We start from the raw sequence: 17528 nt of genomic DNA, 5'->3' as shown, positions 1-17528 counted from the left end.
CCAAAAGGTGTTGCTGGGGAAGTGGGAGACCCGCAGTCACAGATACATTGCACTGTGGAGTGATGAGATAACTAAACATTAATGGCCCCTGGATAATTCATCCTGTTGCCAGGCCATTACAGGAGCCTGGCTGGAGGGCACTGCCATTCATTCTGTGGAAGAGCCTCTTTTCATTGGATTCCTTTTCAAAACAATTAAACCACTCATCAATAATCCACAGAAAATATTTCTACCACATTTATGCAGCAAAAAACTCAAGCAAAAACATTGATTCCAGAGAATATAAATCCTTATCTATATAAACTATTAAATTAAAGTATTTTACAAGAAAACTGCTGAGAACGGTTTCTTACCCAGCTCCAAGCTAAAACATAGAACAGTACAGCACAAGAACAGGCCCTTCAGCCCAAAAGCTTTGTGCAGAACATGATGCCATGACCATCACTTATCTACCCGCACATGATCCCATATCCCTGCATATCCATGTGCCTATCCAAAAGCCTCTTAAATGCCACTTTCATATCTGCCTCCACCACCACCCCTGGACCAGCGTTCTAGACACTCACCACTATCTGTATTAAAAAATCTGCCCCACACATCTCCGATAAACTTTGCCTCTCCTGTAGGTGATATTTCCACCCTGGAAAATAGGTTCTGATTGTTTACCACATCTGTGCCTCCCATAATTTTAAATCAATCTCCACCGTTTCAGAGCAAAACAATCTACGTTGTCCAACCTCTACTTGTAGCTCATCCCACCCCACGCCTGTCCCTCCTCTGCATCTTTCACCACCCCATGGCTGTGCCCACCCCATATCTGTCTACAAACTAGGTCTGTCGCCACTTAGCCCAGGCCTGGCCTTACCTGTCCCTGCACCATTCCCAGCCTGGTTCCACCCCTGTCAGACTCTGCCTCTGGGTTTTGTGCTACACTCAGAGTCAGTTGCACGTCATTCGGTAATTGGCTTGCGCCAAGCTTGATTCAGTCGTGGCTTCGTGCTGTGCCCCAATAACATGTGCGCCACCCACCAAGTCACATTCCCTCGATTTGCTTCCACTCCTGCTTCAATCTGGTTCCATAGCATGCCACAGCATGGTCTGGCTCCGCACCGCTCCAGGGCTCCCTTCCGCAACATACTCTGATCAGACCACACCTTGGCTCCACCTTGTCTTCCGTGTCTGTCCTCACCACCTGGACTCCACCTTGGATCCAGTCTGGTTCTGATTTCATGCCATACGCTGCCCAGATTCCCCGACCGAGCTGCCCACAGCTCCCCAATCCATTACAATGCCATTAGCTGCAATGTTGTACCAAACTGAGCAACATGCTGTGTATTACACACAACACCCAGGTGTGAGGTCTAACCACCCCTTCCCAAATATCAGCATTCTGGAGGAATAAGAACGTCTGAGGCAACATACACACAAAAAAGTACGGACTCAAGGTCAAAATCTAACATGTTGAACTAAACAAAATAATGCAGGAAACTCAATGGGTCAGGCAATACCTGATAAGTGGTCATCAACTTCAAATGTTTCTCTCCACAAATGCTAACTAGCCTATATTTGTAACATGTTATGTGTTGATTTTATTGTGTTTGTGGTAAAATAATGTGAGTAGTTATGTTAGCAATGCTGCTTTTGTTCTGATACACTTATACTAATGTTTACACATGGGAGATTTAACATTTACAAATAAATCAATCATACAGGTGTGGAAAACAATGATGATAAGGGTAATAAATACCAAGAGGTGCAGGCTGGCAAGTCAGGCAGCAACATTACCTATAGACGTGTGATACATTTTAACAAAAGTAGTGAGAAAGACAAAGGCACAGCCCTGAATGGCACCGGGATCAGTGAAAACTGGGTGTAGATGTACATAAATTAATTGAAGTGGCAAAGTACGTGGTATTCAAAAACAGGTAGATCGAGACCCTTCCAGTGAAGTAACCTTGTAGTCCCCCTCCCCCACCCTAGTCATCTTGCTAGTTTCACTGTTTAAGAAAGAACTGCAGATGCTGGTTTAAATCGAAGGTAGACACAAAATGCTGGAGTAACTCAGGGGGTGAGGCAGCATCTCTGGAGAGAAGGAATGGGCGACGTTTTTGGTTGAGACCCTTCTTCAGACCCTCTCCATCCCCTTCCCCTTTCCAGTTCTCCCACTACTGCCTCCGACTACATTCTATTTTTGTCCCACCCCCTCCCATGACATCAGTCTGAAGAAAGGTCTCGACCAGAAACGTCACCCATTCCTTCTCCAGAGATGCTGCCTCACTCGCTGAGTTACTCCAGCATTTTGTGTCTACCTGCTGGTTTTACTGTTTGTAACCCTTCAATATCACCTTTTCCTCAGCCAACAATGGACTGCTGTGGGCTTCACCTTTCCTTGGATATCGGTGCCAGCTCTGTTTTGTTCTCTACCTTTTCATGCCCCTAATCTCCCTCTCCCTCGACTAAGTCTGAAGAAGGGTCTTGAACTGAAACATCACCTATTCCTTTTTTCCAGAGATGCTGCCTGACCCTCTGAGTTACTCCAGCATTTCATGACTAAGATCGAGAACAAAGTCAGGGAATCTTTATAAAACGTTGATTCGGCCAAGATTGGAGCATTGCGTTCAGCCCTGGTTCTCCAAGCTGTGAATGCCCTGCAGGGATTCAGTAGAAATTCCCCAGAATTATTGCAGGGAGGAGAGCTTGAGGTTGGACAAAGTGCAATGAGGGTCCCACTTGGCCCATGTCTCTCGAAATCACAGTGAGGGGCAAAGAGTGCAAGGGCGATTCTGGGGAATGTTTTGTACTGAGCGGCTGTGACCTGGAACTCACTGGCAGGAAGGGTGAGAGTGTTTGGCAGGAATATGGGTCACAGCTCAACAAAGAGACTGATTGGACTGCCTTATAATGAGCCAGCATAATTCAGTGGGCCTATGGGCAGCCTCCTGCTTAACAATGCTGGGTGGTGGTTTTGACAGAATGTGGGTGCTAAGCTGCCTGAGCTGGGTGTGTGACCAGACGCTGATCAGTTCCTCTTTAATTTGCAGCCAATGCTCAACCTGGGACTGAGATATTTAACCTGCCAGCAGTCACGACATCAGGTAAGCAGAGCTGGGTGCAGCCCCCGTGTGGTAGGGTGTGTGGGGAGGGAGGCTCCTTTAACCATCGCACCGCTCAGTGAGATCGTGGCTGGCCTTCCGCCTACGAGCTGTGGTTCCATTCAGTAAAGCAAGTCCCAGCAAGATGCTTTACCTCTACTCCAGCTGCATTCCTTGTGTCATTCTGCCATGTTCCCTGCAGAATATGAACTAACTGCAGCGGTTTCCAGGCATACTGACATCCTTCCTGAATTAGCTCAAGGAGTGTTGCCATACCCAGTCCAAAGTCTTTATATTTAAAAAGTACCAATACAATAAACCCATGTAATAACAGACCATATGGGGGGGAAATGGTGACCGTTGCAGCTGATGGTCTGCTCTAACAGAGGAAGGGATTCACTCCTTTTTTGGGGGGAGACACAATGGCACAGTGGTGGAGTGCTGCCTTCCAGCGCCAGTGACCTGGGTTCGATCCGGACTATGGGTGCTGTCTGTATGGCTGTCTACATTTTTCCCGTGACCCTGGTGCTCCGGTTTGCTCACACACTCCATAGATGTACAGGTTTGTAGGTTAATTGGCTTCGGTAAAAAATTGTAAATTGTCCCTAGCGTGTAGGATAGTGCTAGTGTACGGGGTGATCGCTGGTGGGCCTAGACTGAAGGGCCTGTTTCTGTGCTGTATCTCTAGACATTCCACCTAGTCATCTCTCCATGAAATGAATTGTTTTCAAATACAAATGTTCTTTTTAATTTAATTCTTGAATTTTGATACTTTATTGTCACGTGTATCTGGGTACAGTGAAATGTTTTCTTTTGCATACAACCCGGTAAAATCATACAGCAGACCTCACAGAGGCAGTACACAAGAGTCACCATGTATCTGCTGCCAACAAAGTTACAAAAGTTCACCGAACAGCCCTTTCTTCTGCTTGTAGCAGCAAACCAGGTCTGCCGCCACATGTGGCAGCATGCGACCCCCCCCCCCCCTCCAAGTCCCCCCTCCGTTCTCGGCAGCCCGTCGCTGGGTCCTTTGTTCTCGGCGGCCCCTTCCCCCTGCCGGGTCCCCTCCGTTCTCAGCAGTCTCAGGTAACAATTTATATTTGTTACAAAAAATACTAAAGGCTGTTTGTTACATTGTTTAATAGAGTTAAGTGTCCAAGAAAACAATTGCTTGTCAATTTTAATGGCCTCCACAGTGTAACTAGCAGCCTGTATTATTAAAGAGACAGTCCTCTATAACCAAAATCCCTTATAAAGAGGTCTGTAATAATGAGGGTTTGCTATTCCAGTAAAGAAAATTTGCATCCTTTCTGTATTTTAAATGATTTCTTGTGACTGTTTAATATCTACTGATACGGAATGGGTTTTTGAGGATTGGTTAACCAACTGCTCACACCAACTAGTCAGGCAATGCTCAGCCCAGCCTTTGGTCACCATGAAGCCACTGTTATGGCCTAACTCGGGCAGCTGCAGAGAGGAGGCAGATAACTCCTCAGTACCACCAGCCCATACCCTGAACACACCCAAAAGACTGGACGTTGTGGTTCACGGTCTGATGCTTGTGTTGTCCTCCAGAAGGATGCCGGATGTCTGAAGATTCACTCCACACATAGCTGCCTTCCTAAGAGTCTGCAGCGGGTGTATAAACCATCTCTGAGTGTGCTTAAACCCAGTTCTACTGATTTATAAAAATGTGCTGATTTTATACATTAAAAGATTATGGGTGCATCTTGTGAAGGGATATTAATATTCAGTTCAGCTACTAAATACAAATCTTTCTTTTCTCCATTCCAGGTGTGGTTTCGTACAAAAAAGGTGCGTCAGCTTATTTAACAATCTCGTCGCAGTTTTCAGATAAATCTGATTATACCTGTATTTTCTGAACCACTTTTTCTAATTTCTGATGATCTCCAAGGATCCTTCAAGCCTGCAGCACAGCTGGATCTGGTGGTGAAGTAGGCATCACACACTTGCCTTCATTAGCCAGGGTATTGGATATAAGTGCAGGGAGGTCTTAGTACAACTTTATATGTTGAGCCACAGCTGAGTGCGTACAGTTCTGGGCACTACACCATAGTGAAGAGGTGATTGCACTGGAGAGGATGCAGAGGAGATTGAGCTAATTCTGAATGTTGCAGGAGTAAACAGGGATAAGGGTCATCCTCGGGAAAGCAGGTCACTCTCAGGGGTAAGGGTTGTTCTCATGGGTAACGGGAGGTTCCCGGATAAGCGGATTGTTCTCGGGAGTAAAAGTCGTTCTCAGGGGTACGGGTTGTTCTCGGGTAAGCGGGGCCTTCTCAGGGGAAGCAGGCCTTCTCGGGTCATGGGCAATGATCATTTTGGTACCTCGGGGATCAATGCTTGGCCTCCACCTCTTTATTATTTATATTCACTATTGACATTTGCTGTTGAAATGAAACTCAATGAGAAAGTGACTAATGATGACCTGCAGAGAGGAAGCTGTGGCGCTGCTGCCACACAATTGTAAATCTTTGTACTTCTCTACCTGTGCAGGCAATGATTGTGTGTAAAACTGAGATTGATATTTTTTTGGGATATGACTGAGAGGAATTGATGGATGCAGGGGGAGAGTTGGTAAATGGAGTTGAGATAGAGAATCGGCTGTGGTCTTGTGGGAGGGACACAGGAGGTTGGTCTGAATGGCCCGTTCCTCTTCCTGTGAAATTTTAATGAGATGATAAAGTTGTTTAATCCAGGGCAGAAGTAGTGGAACAAAGCTCTCCACAGCAACCACACCTTCCCATCATGTAACCAGAACTGTGCACTCTTCCCCAGATATAGCCTGACCGATGTTTTAGGTATCCAGCTTGTCTACCTGTGCTGGATACCTTCAGGGATACTTTGACATGTGTACCATCACCCTCTGTTCCTCAGGGTCCCCGCATTCATTGTGCATGCAATGCCCTCCATAATGTTTGAGACAAAGGCCTTTATTTATTTGCCTCTGTACTCCATAATTTGAGATTTGTAATAGAAAAAATCACATATGGTAAAAGTGCACATAGTCAGATTTTATTAAAGGGTGTTTTTTACACATTTTGGTTTCACCATGTAGAAATTACAGCTGTGTTTATACATAGTCCCCCCATTTCAGGGCACCATAATGTTTGCGACACATGGCTTCACAGGCGTGTGTAAATGCTCAGGTGTGTTTAATTGCCTCCTTAACACAGTTTTAAGAGAGCTCTCAGCACCTAGTCTTTCCTCCAGTTTTTCCATCACCTTTGGAAACTGTTATTGCTGTTTATCAATATGAGGACCAAAGTTGTGCCAATGAAAGTCAAAGAAGCCATTATAAGACTGAGAAACAAGAATAAAACTGTTTAGAGACATCAGTCAAACCTTAGGCTTACCAAAAGCAACTGTTTGGAACATCATTAAGCAGAAAGAGAGCACTGGTGAGCTTACTAATCACAAAGGGTCAAGGAAGATCTCCACAGCTGATAGAAGGATTCTCTCTATAATAAAGAAAAATCCCCAAACACCTGTCCGACAGATCAGAAACACTCTTCAGGAATCAGGTGTGGATTTGTTAATGACCACTGTCCGCAGAAGACTTCATGAACAGAAATACAGAGGCTACACTGCAAGATGCAAACCCCTGGTTAGCTGCTTGCAGCCACCCGAGCTACTTCCCTTCCTGGCCACAATGCGGTGGCCAGGATCCCCAACCCCATCCTTCTCAACGCTCCTGCCCTCCCCACAACTTTACCCCTGGCGACCCAATCAATTTGTGTAGCCCTCGCCATGCTGACCCAGGCCAGACTCCCCACATGTTTTGAAAGGAACTCTTCCCCCCCTGCCCTTTCACAGCCTCTTCCCATCAGCTGCCAGCAATAAGGGATAGACTTGCCTTATTTTTGGGTAAAAAAATAGCATCTTCATTGCCGGGGAATATGGTAACATATCAGAGTGATGGCAAGGGCAAAGTATGGAGGAGAGAAGGAACTACCCAAGATCCAAAGCATACCACCTCATCTGTGAAACACAGTGGTGGGGGTGTTATGACCTGGGCATGTTTGGCTGCTAAAGGTACTGGCTCACTTGTCTTCATTGATGTTACAACTGATGTTGGTAGTAGCATAATGAATGAAGTGTATAGGCACATTCTATCTGCTCAAGTTCAAACAAATGCCTCAAAACTCATTGACTGGCAGTTCATTCTACAGCAAAACAATGATCCCAAACATACTGCTAAAGCAACAAAGGAGTTTTTCAAAGCTAAAAAAATGTCAATTCTTGAGTGGCCAAGTCAATCACCCAATCTGAACACAATTGAACATGCTTTTTATATGCTGCAGAGAAAACTGAAGGGGACTAGCCCCCAAAACAAAATCTGACAATGTGCACTTTAACCACATGTGATTTTTTTTCTATTACAAATCTCAAATTGTGGAATATAGAGGCAAATAAATAAATGATGGGTCTTTGTCCCAAAAATTATGGAGGGCACTGTATACTTATAAATACACCACAAATGGAACATCTCACACTTTTAGCAGGATGAAATCCCAACCGCCATTTTTCTGCCTACCTTACCAATTGATCAATATTGTTGTGTAACCAAAGACTATCCTCCTCACTATCAACAACACCAACAATCTTTGTTACATACAAACTTACTGATGCACCCGTGGCACATTTGGGTGGCACAGTGGCACAGCAGTAGAGTTACTGCCCTAAGGTGCCAGTGTCCCTGGTTTCATTCTGACTATGGATGCTGTCTTTATGGAGTTTGTACGTTGTTCCTGTGACCATGTGGGTTTTCTCCAGGTGCTCTGGTTTCCTCACATATACCAAAGACTTGTAGGTTAATTGGCTTCTGTATATAGTCCCTAGTGTGTAGGATAGAACTAGTACTTGTCTTTCAATTTACCTATGTCATTTACACCATTGCAAAACATGACTTGTGACTTCCTCCTTTGAAATGCCCAATCTATTACTCGTATTATCTGCAAGGCACGGCACCATCCTGGGTCCATATCAGGCCCGTGCCATCCAGGTAGGCAAGGTAGGCAGTGCCTACCCTGATTAAATTTATAAAAAGGTAATTATTAAATATAAATAGTAAAGATTTTCAATTAATTTACTAAATTCAGTATTTATTATTAAATGGGTATTATTTTAATAATCGATATTAGGTAGGCATAATTCTCCCGTGCCCTTCATCCGCAGTACATGTAGTACGCGTAACTATGTTCAACTCACGAGCTGTGGACGCTGCTTCAAACCTTCACTTACAATGGGCAATAAAGGCAGCTGAAATCCTGCCTTTGCACCGTGGACTGGGTGCTGCGCATGCGCGGTTTTTAAGAGTTTTAAAATTCGACTGACTGCCTACAGGACCGATCTGCGCAGGCGCGTTTTTTTTTTAATGCATTTCTGTGCATGCGCTGTTTTACGCTTTTTCTGTGCATGTGTGGAATTTACGATTTTTTATGTCGACTGACTGCCTAGTGCCTACCCTGAGTAATTACTCACGGCATGTGCCTGGTCCACATGTACAGCCGAGAGTGGCCTATCTTTTCCCCATCCCATTGAATCACCAACCACTATTGCCCTGAACCCTCTGCTGCCCCTTGCCTGCGCAGTTGATCCACCCATCATGCTTTGAACTTGCCCCAGAGGACATTCCACCCTCCTCAAAAAAGATGTGTGCTGAGGCTTCATTATCTGCTCCTTTACAAAGTGGCCCAACTTTCCTCTCCTTTACCGTGGCACACAACTTTCCTCTCTGATTGCAAGTCTCGCCTCACTCAGTCACCAGTTGGCATAGCGCCATAACTGATTGCCCAAACCCCCCAAAGCGATGAGCCTTCTTGCAGGTGTGGTACAAGTTGTACAACACAAAGGACTGAGCTCACCTGCTGTACGTTCGACGACAAAAAACTTACCTCGTCAAACTAATCCAAGTAGAAAAGAGCCACCTATGAACGAAGCACCTTCTTATACACCATAATTGAAGAATGCCGGTCGATACCAAGTGGCACACAAGTTTCCTCTCTGATTGTAAGTCTCGCCTCACTCAGTCACACAGAGATAGGTTGAATAAGTTAGGTCTTTATTCTCTGGAGCGCAGAAGGTTAAGGGGGGACTTTATAGAGGTCTTTAAAATGATGAGAGGGATAGACAGAGTTGATGTGGACAAGCTTTTCCCTTTGAGAATAAGGAAGATTCAAACAAGAGGACATGACTTCAGAATTAAGGGACAGAAGTTTAGGGGTAATATGAGGGGGAACTTCTTTACTCAGAGAGTGGTAGCGGTGCGGAATGAGCTTCCAGTGGAAGTGGTGGAGGCAGGTTCATTGGTATCATTTAAAAATAAATTGGATAGGCATATGGATGAGAAGGGAATGGAGGGTTATGGTATGAGTGCAGGCAGGTGGGACTAAGGGGAAAAAAAAATTTGTTCGGCACGGACTTGTAGGGCCGAGATGGCCTGTTTCCGTGCTGTAATTGTTATATGGTTATTGTTATATGGTTACCAATCGCCCTGTCTTTATTTTGGCAGTCTAAAGCACTGTACCAAAAACAGGCATGCTCACTGAGTCCTCTGTGTTATCATCTGCCTCTCCTGCCACACCTCACCTTCTAAACCATGGCCTTGCCTCCAGCTCTTGCTGGCCTCATTAAGGTTGGAAACTCTCACTGGTGGAGACTGTTTTCCACACTCCTGTAAAACTCCAGGACCCCATTTCCCACGCTCATTTAAAATACACTCAATGAAAAGTTTAATATAATACTGCGTAATATCTAAAAACAAAATATCGGTTCTGGGCACCATCAGCTGATTACCAGAGCCATGAATTATGTCTCACTATTTTAACCAGGGTAGAATATAGCACTGAAAAGCAGTTTGGGTTGCAGTAAAATGCTATGATATTGTTTGGAATACATGATCTCTGTACAGTTAAAAGGATATGGAAGGACTGGAACTTTTCAAGAAACTTAACAAGATGACTGTAATTGTGAGATTTTATCCATTAGGAAGAATTTTTAAAAAAAAATTCCAGAAAATAATAGAAATCATTGAATGGTTTTGATAAGGAAAACAGGGCCGTTTCCTCGGTGTATCAGCACTGAGAGAATGAATATGAAGTTATCATTGATTAAACATAACAAATTCAAAAGGAACTTCTTTCTCCCGAGAATAGTGAAAATGTGTAACTCTTTAGTTACTTAACTTTAGTGATACTGTACCAAAACAGGCCCTTCAGCCCACCAAGTCTACGCCGTCCAGCAATCTGGCACACTACGACAATTTACTATTTTACTGAAGTCAATTAACATATAAACCTGTACATCTTTGGAGTGTAGGAGGAAACCGGAGCACCCGGAGAAAACCCACACGGTCACGGGGAGAACGTACAAACTCCGTACAGGCAGCACCCGTAGATAGGATTGAAACCAGGTCTCTAACGCTGTGAGGCAGCAACTCGACCGCTGCATCACTGTGCCGCCTCAATAGCATGGGTCTAGTTATGGGAACAGAGGAACAAGAGGAAGCCAGATAAACACATAAATGTAACAGAGAACGATGTTGGTGGGTTTCAGATGCAGGAGATGGGACAGGGCACTGGCGTACGAAGGCCAGGTGGGATGAAGCCCCATTTCTGAACTGGCAAAATTAAATATGAACTGTTAAAATGTAGAGTTGCTCCAGAAAATCTGATGATTAAACTATTGTATTTATTGATTACAAAGATGTTATATTAGATAAGGGAATTCGAGGTAAAGGAACCACTAGGAGGTAGCGACCACAATATGATACATTTTAACCTGCAATTTGAGAGGGAGAAGGTGAAATCGGATGTGTCGGTCCAAAGGGGATTACAGAGGCATGAGGCGAGGAGCTTGACTGGAAAGGGACTCTAGCAGGGGTGACGGTGGAACAGCGATAGCAGAAATTTCTGGGAATAATTTGGAAGATGCAGGATCTTTTTATTCCAAAGAGGAAGAAAGATTCTAAGGGGAGAAAGAAGTGGCTGACAAGAAAAGTCAAGGTCCATATAAAACTAAAAGAGAATGCATATAACATTGCAAAGATTAGTGGGAAGTCAGAGGATTGGGAAGCTTTTAAAGAACAACAAAAGACGGCAAATGACGGCTAAGTGGGACAGGCCCTTTAGGCTGCTTAGGAAGATGATAACCCACGGTATCAAAGGGCAGCTGCTAGCATCGATAGCAGGTTGGCTGAATAGCAGAAGGCAAAGAGTGGCAATAAAGGGGGCTTTTTCCAAGTTGGCTGCCAGTGACAAACGGAATTCCGCAGGGCTTGGTGCTGGGGCCGCTGCTCTTCACGTTGTATTTTAATGGTCTGGATGAGGGGATTGAGGCATTGTGGCCAAGTTTGCGGATGATACGAAAGTAGGTGGGGCAGGTAGAGAAAGCAGGGACTCTGCAGAAGGACATGGATAGGTTGAGGGATTGAGCAGAGAAGTTTCAGATGGAATATAGTGCAGCAAAGTGTGGAGTCATGCATTTTGGTGGTTGGAATAAAGGCGTAGATTCATTTCTAAATGAGGAGTGAATCCAGAAATCGGAGATGCAAAGGGACTTGTGCTTGATTCCCAAAAGGTTAATCTGCAAGTCGAATCAGTAGTAAAGAGAGCAAACATTTATTTCGACACGGCTTGTATACAAAAACAGGGATGTAATGTTGAGGCTCTATAAGGCGCTGGGCAGGCCGTATTTGGAATATTATGAGCAAATTTGGGCACCATATCTGAGGAAGCATTTACTGGCTCTGGAGAGGGTCCAGAGGAGATTTACAAGAATGATCCCAGGAATTAGTAGGTTAACGGCACTTAGCCTGTACTCTCTGGAACATTAAAGTTTAGAACATTAAAGTTTAGACTTCATTAAAACATGCAGAATAGTGAGGCTTGGATAGAGTGAATGTGGAGAGGATGTTTCCACTAAAGAAGGACGTTTTTTTAGGAAGGAGATGAGGAGAAATTTCTTTAGTCAGAGGGTCAGTAGTCAATTTCTTTAGTCAGTAAATCTGTGGAATCTTTGCCACGGAAGGCTGTGGAGGCCGTCAGTAGATATTTTAAGGCAGAGATAGATAGATTCTTGATTCTGTCAGGTGTTGGGGGTTACGGGGAGAAGGCAGGAGAATGGGGTTAGGAGGGAGAGAGAGATCAGCCATGATATCACTCTATGATCTTATAATAAGAATGGGCTGCATGTGAAGCAGTGATCGTCTATGCTGAATTGTTAGCTTCATTGTTCTGCTGTGTGGAACCTGGGGTCACTGGATCTGCTCATTGCTATTGCTGTGCTGTTGCAGCTTGCAAAACAAATGCTGACCTATTTTTCCTGTTCTTTCTCTACCTGCCTTTGCCTTGCCTCTCCCTCCCCACACCCCTTTCCCCTACTTGACTGCACTTCCCTCTTTCCCCCTCCCCTCCTCTCCGACCGTTTCCTCCCACCTCCCAGGTGGAGTCAGTTCTCGGAGCAATTCCTTTGCGGATCCGGCCAGTAACCTGGGCCTGGAGGACATTATCAGGAAAGCGTTAATGGGGAAATACGATGACAAAGGAGAAGACCACCAAGGGGTTCTGTCCCATCCTGTGAGCGCTGCGCAGGAGAACATGGCCACCAACCTCCCGGTGTCCGCTGATGCTCGGAGTGAGGAGGCTAATCCGTCACCTCCATCAGGTTAGTACCATAGTCAGCTGCTAGGGAACCGTGCAATGTGATGTGGCCTGCTGACTGGCACCTCCAGGGGCTCCTGTTGCCAATCTCAGCATTGCCACCGGGCAAATGAGAGGGTATTTCACACCAGAGGAACCACAAGTCTATTTCATCGCCAACCACAGTAACCACTGCCTCAGCCCAACCGCTGAAGCCTTCATCCAAGCTTTTGTTCCCTCACCCAACGCACTCTGTATACATTTAACGGTCATCTGAAACTTAGCTGAAACTTGTGCAAAGTGTTATTCATGTTCATAAGTAGTATGAGCAGGATTATGCCATTTGGCCCATCAACTCTACTCCGCCATTCAATCATGGCTAATCTATCTTTCCCTCTCAACTACATTCTTTTCCGCATAACCCACCCATACTAATCAAGAATCTATCAATCTCCACCTTAAAAATATCCATTGGCCTCCACAGCCATCTGTGGCAATGAATTCCACAGATTCACCACCCTCTGACTAAAGAAATCCCTCCTCATCTCCTTTCTAAATGTACGTCCTTTTATTCTGTGGCTGTGGCCTCTAGTCCTAGACTCTCCTAGTGGAAACATCCTCTCCACATTCGCTCTATCCAGGCCTTTTACTGTTCAGTAAGTTTTTTTAAATATTTTTATTAGAAGCAATGTACAGTCGTATAAACCGTGGCATATAACATAATACATTTTATGTACAACGTCTTGTTTTAAGTTTAACAATAGAGAAATAACAGAAGCAAGAATAAGAGAGAAAAGGAAAGATTAAGGAAAGTAGTGATGTGTAAGCCCCAGGAGTTAACAATTGACAGTTTGTGGAAAGATAGCTTGAAAGAGCCCATAAAGATGAGAAAAAAAAGAAAACAAGAAAGGAAAAACAAAAACAAAAAAAATAGAAATAAATTAATTAATAAATAAATAAATAAAGTTCAATGATTATTCACCCATTTCTTCTTTTCCCACTGATCCATACTGGTTCCCGGTTAAGTTGTTAAAATATTCCTGTCTCCATGGCCCCAATCTTTAATCTCCCCCAGTCCCATACCTGTTCTGAGGTCTCTGCCCCCTTTCAATTCTGGCCTCATGAACAACCCTAAATGCAATCACTTCACCAGTGGCAGGCAGGTGCCAAAACCCTAAGCACTGGACTTCCTTCCCTCGTACTCTCTGCCTCTCTCTCTTCTTGTAAGGCACTCCGTAAATCCTAGCTCCGACCAAGCTTTTTGTCATCTTCCCTAATAAGTGTCTTGGTGTTAAATTCTGTTGATAACCATTCCGGCAAATCACCTTAAAATGCTCTATAAACATGTTGACAGCAAAGTTGTGTGCACATTCCTTTGAGAAAAGGCTTTGGCCTGTTTGTCTACACTAATAATTTATTATCTCAATTTTCCCTGGTCACTAAGATCTTGCATCAGCTGGTGGTCACCGTTTCATAAAAACATAGAAAAATAGAAATTAGGTGCAGGAGTAGGCCATTCGGCCCTTCGAGCCTGCACCGCCATTCAATATGATCATGGCTGATCATCCAACTCAGTATCCCGTACCTGCCTTCTCTCCATACCCCCTGATCCCCTTAGCCACAAGGGCAACATCTAACTCCCTCTTAAATATAACCAATGAACTGGCCTCGACTACCCTCTGTGGCAGAGAGTTCCAGAGATTCACCACTCTCTGTGTGAAAAAGTTCTTCTCATCTCGGTTTTAAAGGATTTCCCCCTTATCCTTAAGCTGTGACCCCTTGTCCTGGACTTCCCAAACATCGGGAACAATCTTCCTGCATCTAGCCTGTCCAACCCCTTAAGAATTTGGTATGTTTCTATAAGAGCCCCTCTCAATCTCCTAAATTCTAGAGAGTATTAACCAAGTCTATCCAGTCTTTCTTCGTAAGACAGTCCTGACATCCCAGGAATCAGTCTGGTGAACCTTCTCTGCACTCCCTCTATGGCAATAATATCCTTCCCTACCCTAACACTGCCCTTCTTTCCTTTCTGATGTTTTTAATCAAAATTCAGTGAAAGCATTTTGTGTCCTTTATCTACAATTTGCTTTTAAAAAGCAGAATCTGTTTGCACATGTGTGTGGTTGACATCTACATCTCTACGCACCTCAGCCCTGTGCCATGTCTGACATGTTAGTTCCTTCGGATGAGTGAACTCTGCCCCATCTCTCCCGCTGAACAAATTCACACTTGCCCTCACTACGACTGTGCCATCGTCCTGCATACCTGTCCTCACCACGACTGCCATCGTCCTCCATACCTGTCCTTCCTGGCTTTCATTGCATACTTCAGTCCTATGCGAATCATGTTGGAGCTAACTTGGGCACTGAAGTTGCTTTGTTAGTGGACATAGTGTTTTTTGCAGTGCAGATAAACTGACCAGCAGGGCAGTAAATAATGTGAATTAACTGCCTTGTATCTTGTTGCACAGGTTCAACGGCGTTCCCCTACAATCCACTGACAATACGTATGATGAATGTAGCACCGACGTCCATCGCATGTGCTCCACCGACCATGGGCCAAGCGAGTTCACACCCTCCGCCCAGGACGTGGGAGCGTGAGCCCGCTCCCCTACTCTCCTCGCAGTACGAGACGCTGTCAGACAGCGATGACTGAACTCAGGGGTCTGGCTGAGCGTGCCGTCAGCGAGTATTTCAGGACTGCCCACCACAGACGAGAGACTCTCCTCAAGAGCCTAAGTCACTGACTAAAGAAGTAAAAGCATTTGTTCACAGGCAAATGCAAAGCAGTATCCAGTTCTTTTGAGCAGATGTAGGTTGGAAAGTCTGATCGGAAGCTTTGTGTAGAGTTCACAGTGAAAGACTTTATCTGCTTTCCATTTGTTTGTTTAAAAAAAACTCTTGAAATCATTCTAGTGTATTATAGAATTCTTTCCCAAAGTATCATGCTTCAATCTTACATTTTAAAGATTCTTAAAACAGCGAATTGAGTGCAGAATGTGCATCAGTGAGGTGAACCCAAAGGACTGGTGTTCTATATTCAATGTAAATTAAGTTTCATTTTGTCTTTAATTATTTAGCGGCACTGCTGAGATATTAATGCATGGATGTATTATGATTCATTGTGAACTGAGATGTGAAGGGAGTATGTACCCTGGTGTCAGCGGGCTCAGGAAGCAGCCTGACCCTGTAACTACACAATGTTAACCCAAAGGGAACATCTTGTATCTCCACCTCATAATTGGCACCTCTTTTCTGCCCCACCCCTTGCGAAACAGAATAGTTTTAAAGTCCGAGAAATACAAACAGGTCTTAAAGAAGTTCCAGAAGTTAAGCTTTTGTTTTTCTTGCGGGGAATGGGAGAGGGCAGGCGGTTTCCTCGAGAAGTTCAATGTTTGGCCTGAAGCTGGATATTCAACAGTCAGTCTTGTGTTGTCCCGCCTGACGGAGCCCTATGACACCCCGCGTCTGTGGAAGCCGGATGCTTGGGTCACGCTTCAAATACAGCTCCTGGTCTGCAGTCTCTTTCCGTCAGGATCTCGAACGATTGTGGCAATTGTCTGCACGTATTTGATTCCCACACTTGGAGAAGCTGCAGAGTTGGAGGGAGACTCAGCATGGACAGCTCAGAATGGTGGTGAAGAATCCTAAACATTGCGTGACTGTGCTGCCTGGCGGGTGATTGCTGGGCGCAAGTGTTAAAGTGGCGGGCGATTGCTGGGCGCAAGTGTTAAAGTGGCGGGCTTCAGCTTTACCCTTTGAGCGTTGGATGAGAAGTTTGCAACTTTGGAAATGCATGTTTTTCTCCTGACGGGGTACCCCGCAAATGTTTTTAATGCTGACTACACGATTGACATCGAAACAACTCCACTAATGAGTTCTTTATCTGGATTTGGTCACATTATTTTCTGTGTTCAGGACTGTCACAACTTTCAAAGCACGACACCTGACTTGGGTTGAATTCTGATCATTATTTTAACCACACTGTTGCGACTGAAGCCTCCCTCCCCTGCCGCTCCAGGCTAACCTCTGCCTTTTAAAGTAACTCACCATTACAAACCCGGTCACATCCATGTAAATGTTTATTTCCCAAATAAAGACGACATCTGATTTCAGTCTTTTCATTTGGATTTTTTATTGTCACGCCAAAAAAATATATATATTCCTTTACAGAAGTTGGGGGATGTTCGGGTCTCCGGGACGCGTTGCAACGAGGTGCCCCGGGCCAGTGGTGGCGTAAAGGCTCCTGGCAAATGTAGTTCCATACAGTCCCAACGGCGGGGTCTGGGCATGTGGCGCAAAGGCCACAGGGAAATGTAGTTCCATAATCCCAGCCTGCGGCAGGTCTGGAGATGGCGCAAAGGTCGCTGGAGATGGCGCGAAGGTCGCTGGGAGATGTAGTTATAAGCGGCCTGGGCAGATGCTGCACGGAGATGTGATTCGTGGAGGCGGCGCATAGGCCTCAGGCTGATGTATTGTCCGCTCCCCCCCCCGTCTCAGCGTACGGTGAGTGGCGGCGGGGTGGCCCTCTCCCCCTGCTCCCCGCTGCCGCCAGTCCCGGGCGAACCCTAAGGCCCTCGCGGAGGCGGAGGCGACGCCGGGTCACAGGCCAGACGTGGTTATGTAGGAAGGAACTGCAGATGCTGGTTTACACCGAAGGTAGACAAAATGCTGGAGTAACTCGGCGGGAAGGCAGCATCTGTGGAGCGAATCTGCGGAATTGTTTGTCACATAAGGCTGTGGAGGCCAATTCGATGGAAATATTTAAAGCAGAGATA

At 45.2% G+C, this 17528-nt stretch overlaps 1 protein-coding gene across 22 annotated transcripts in view; it reads left to right on the top strand.

The window, feature by feature from the left end:
- ncor1 (nuclear receptor corepressor 1) overlaps nucleotides 1-16865 on the top strand; it is a 171226-nt gene extending 154361 nt beyond the window's left edge. For 21 of the 22 annotated variants that reach the window (XM_055657492.1, XM_055657491.1, XM_055657489.1 and 18 more), the window contains 4 exons: nucleotides 3042-3095; nucleotides 4887-4907; nucleotides 12555-12776; nucleotides 15222-16865. In XM_055657492.1, coding sequence (XP_055513467.1) covers nucleotides 3042-3095; nucleotides 4887-4907; nucleotides 12555-12776; nucleotides 15222-15406 — 482 coding nt within the window. In that variant the 3' untranslated portion in view covers nucleotides 15407-16865. The remainder of the gene's footprint in view (nucleotides 1-3041; nucleotides 3096-4886; nucleotides 4908-12554; nucleotides 12777-15221) is intronic. The other variant, XM_055657500.1, reaches the window with a different exon arrangement.
- Nucleotides 16866-17528: the final 663 nt, after the last annotated feature.

The sequence above is a fragment of the Leucoraja erinacea genome, chromosome 28 (assembly GCF_028641065.1).
Source record: "Leucoraja erinacea ecotype New England chromosome 28, Leri_hhj_1, whole genome shotgun sequence".
Taxonomy (NCBI): Eukaryota; Metazoa; Chordata; class Chondrichthyes; order Rajiformes; family Rajidae; genus Leucoraja; species Leucoraja erinaceus.
This window is presented reverse-complemented; position numbering and strand designations above follow the sequence as displayed.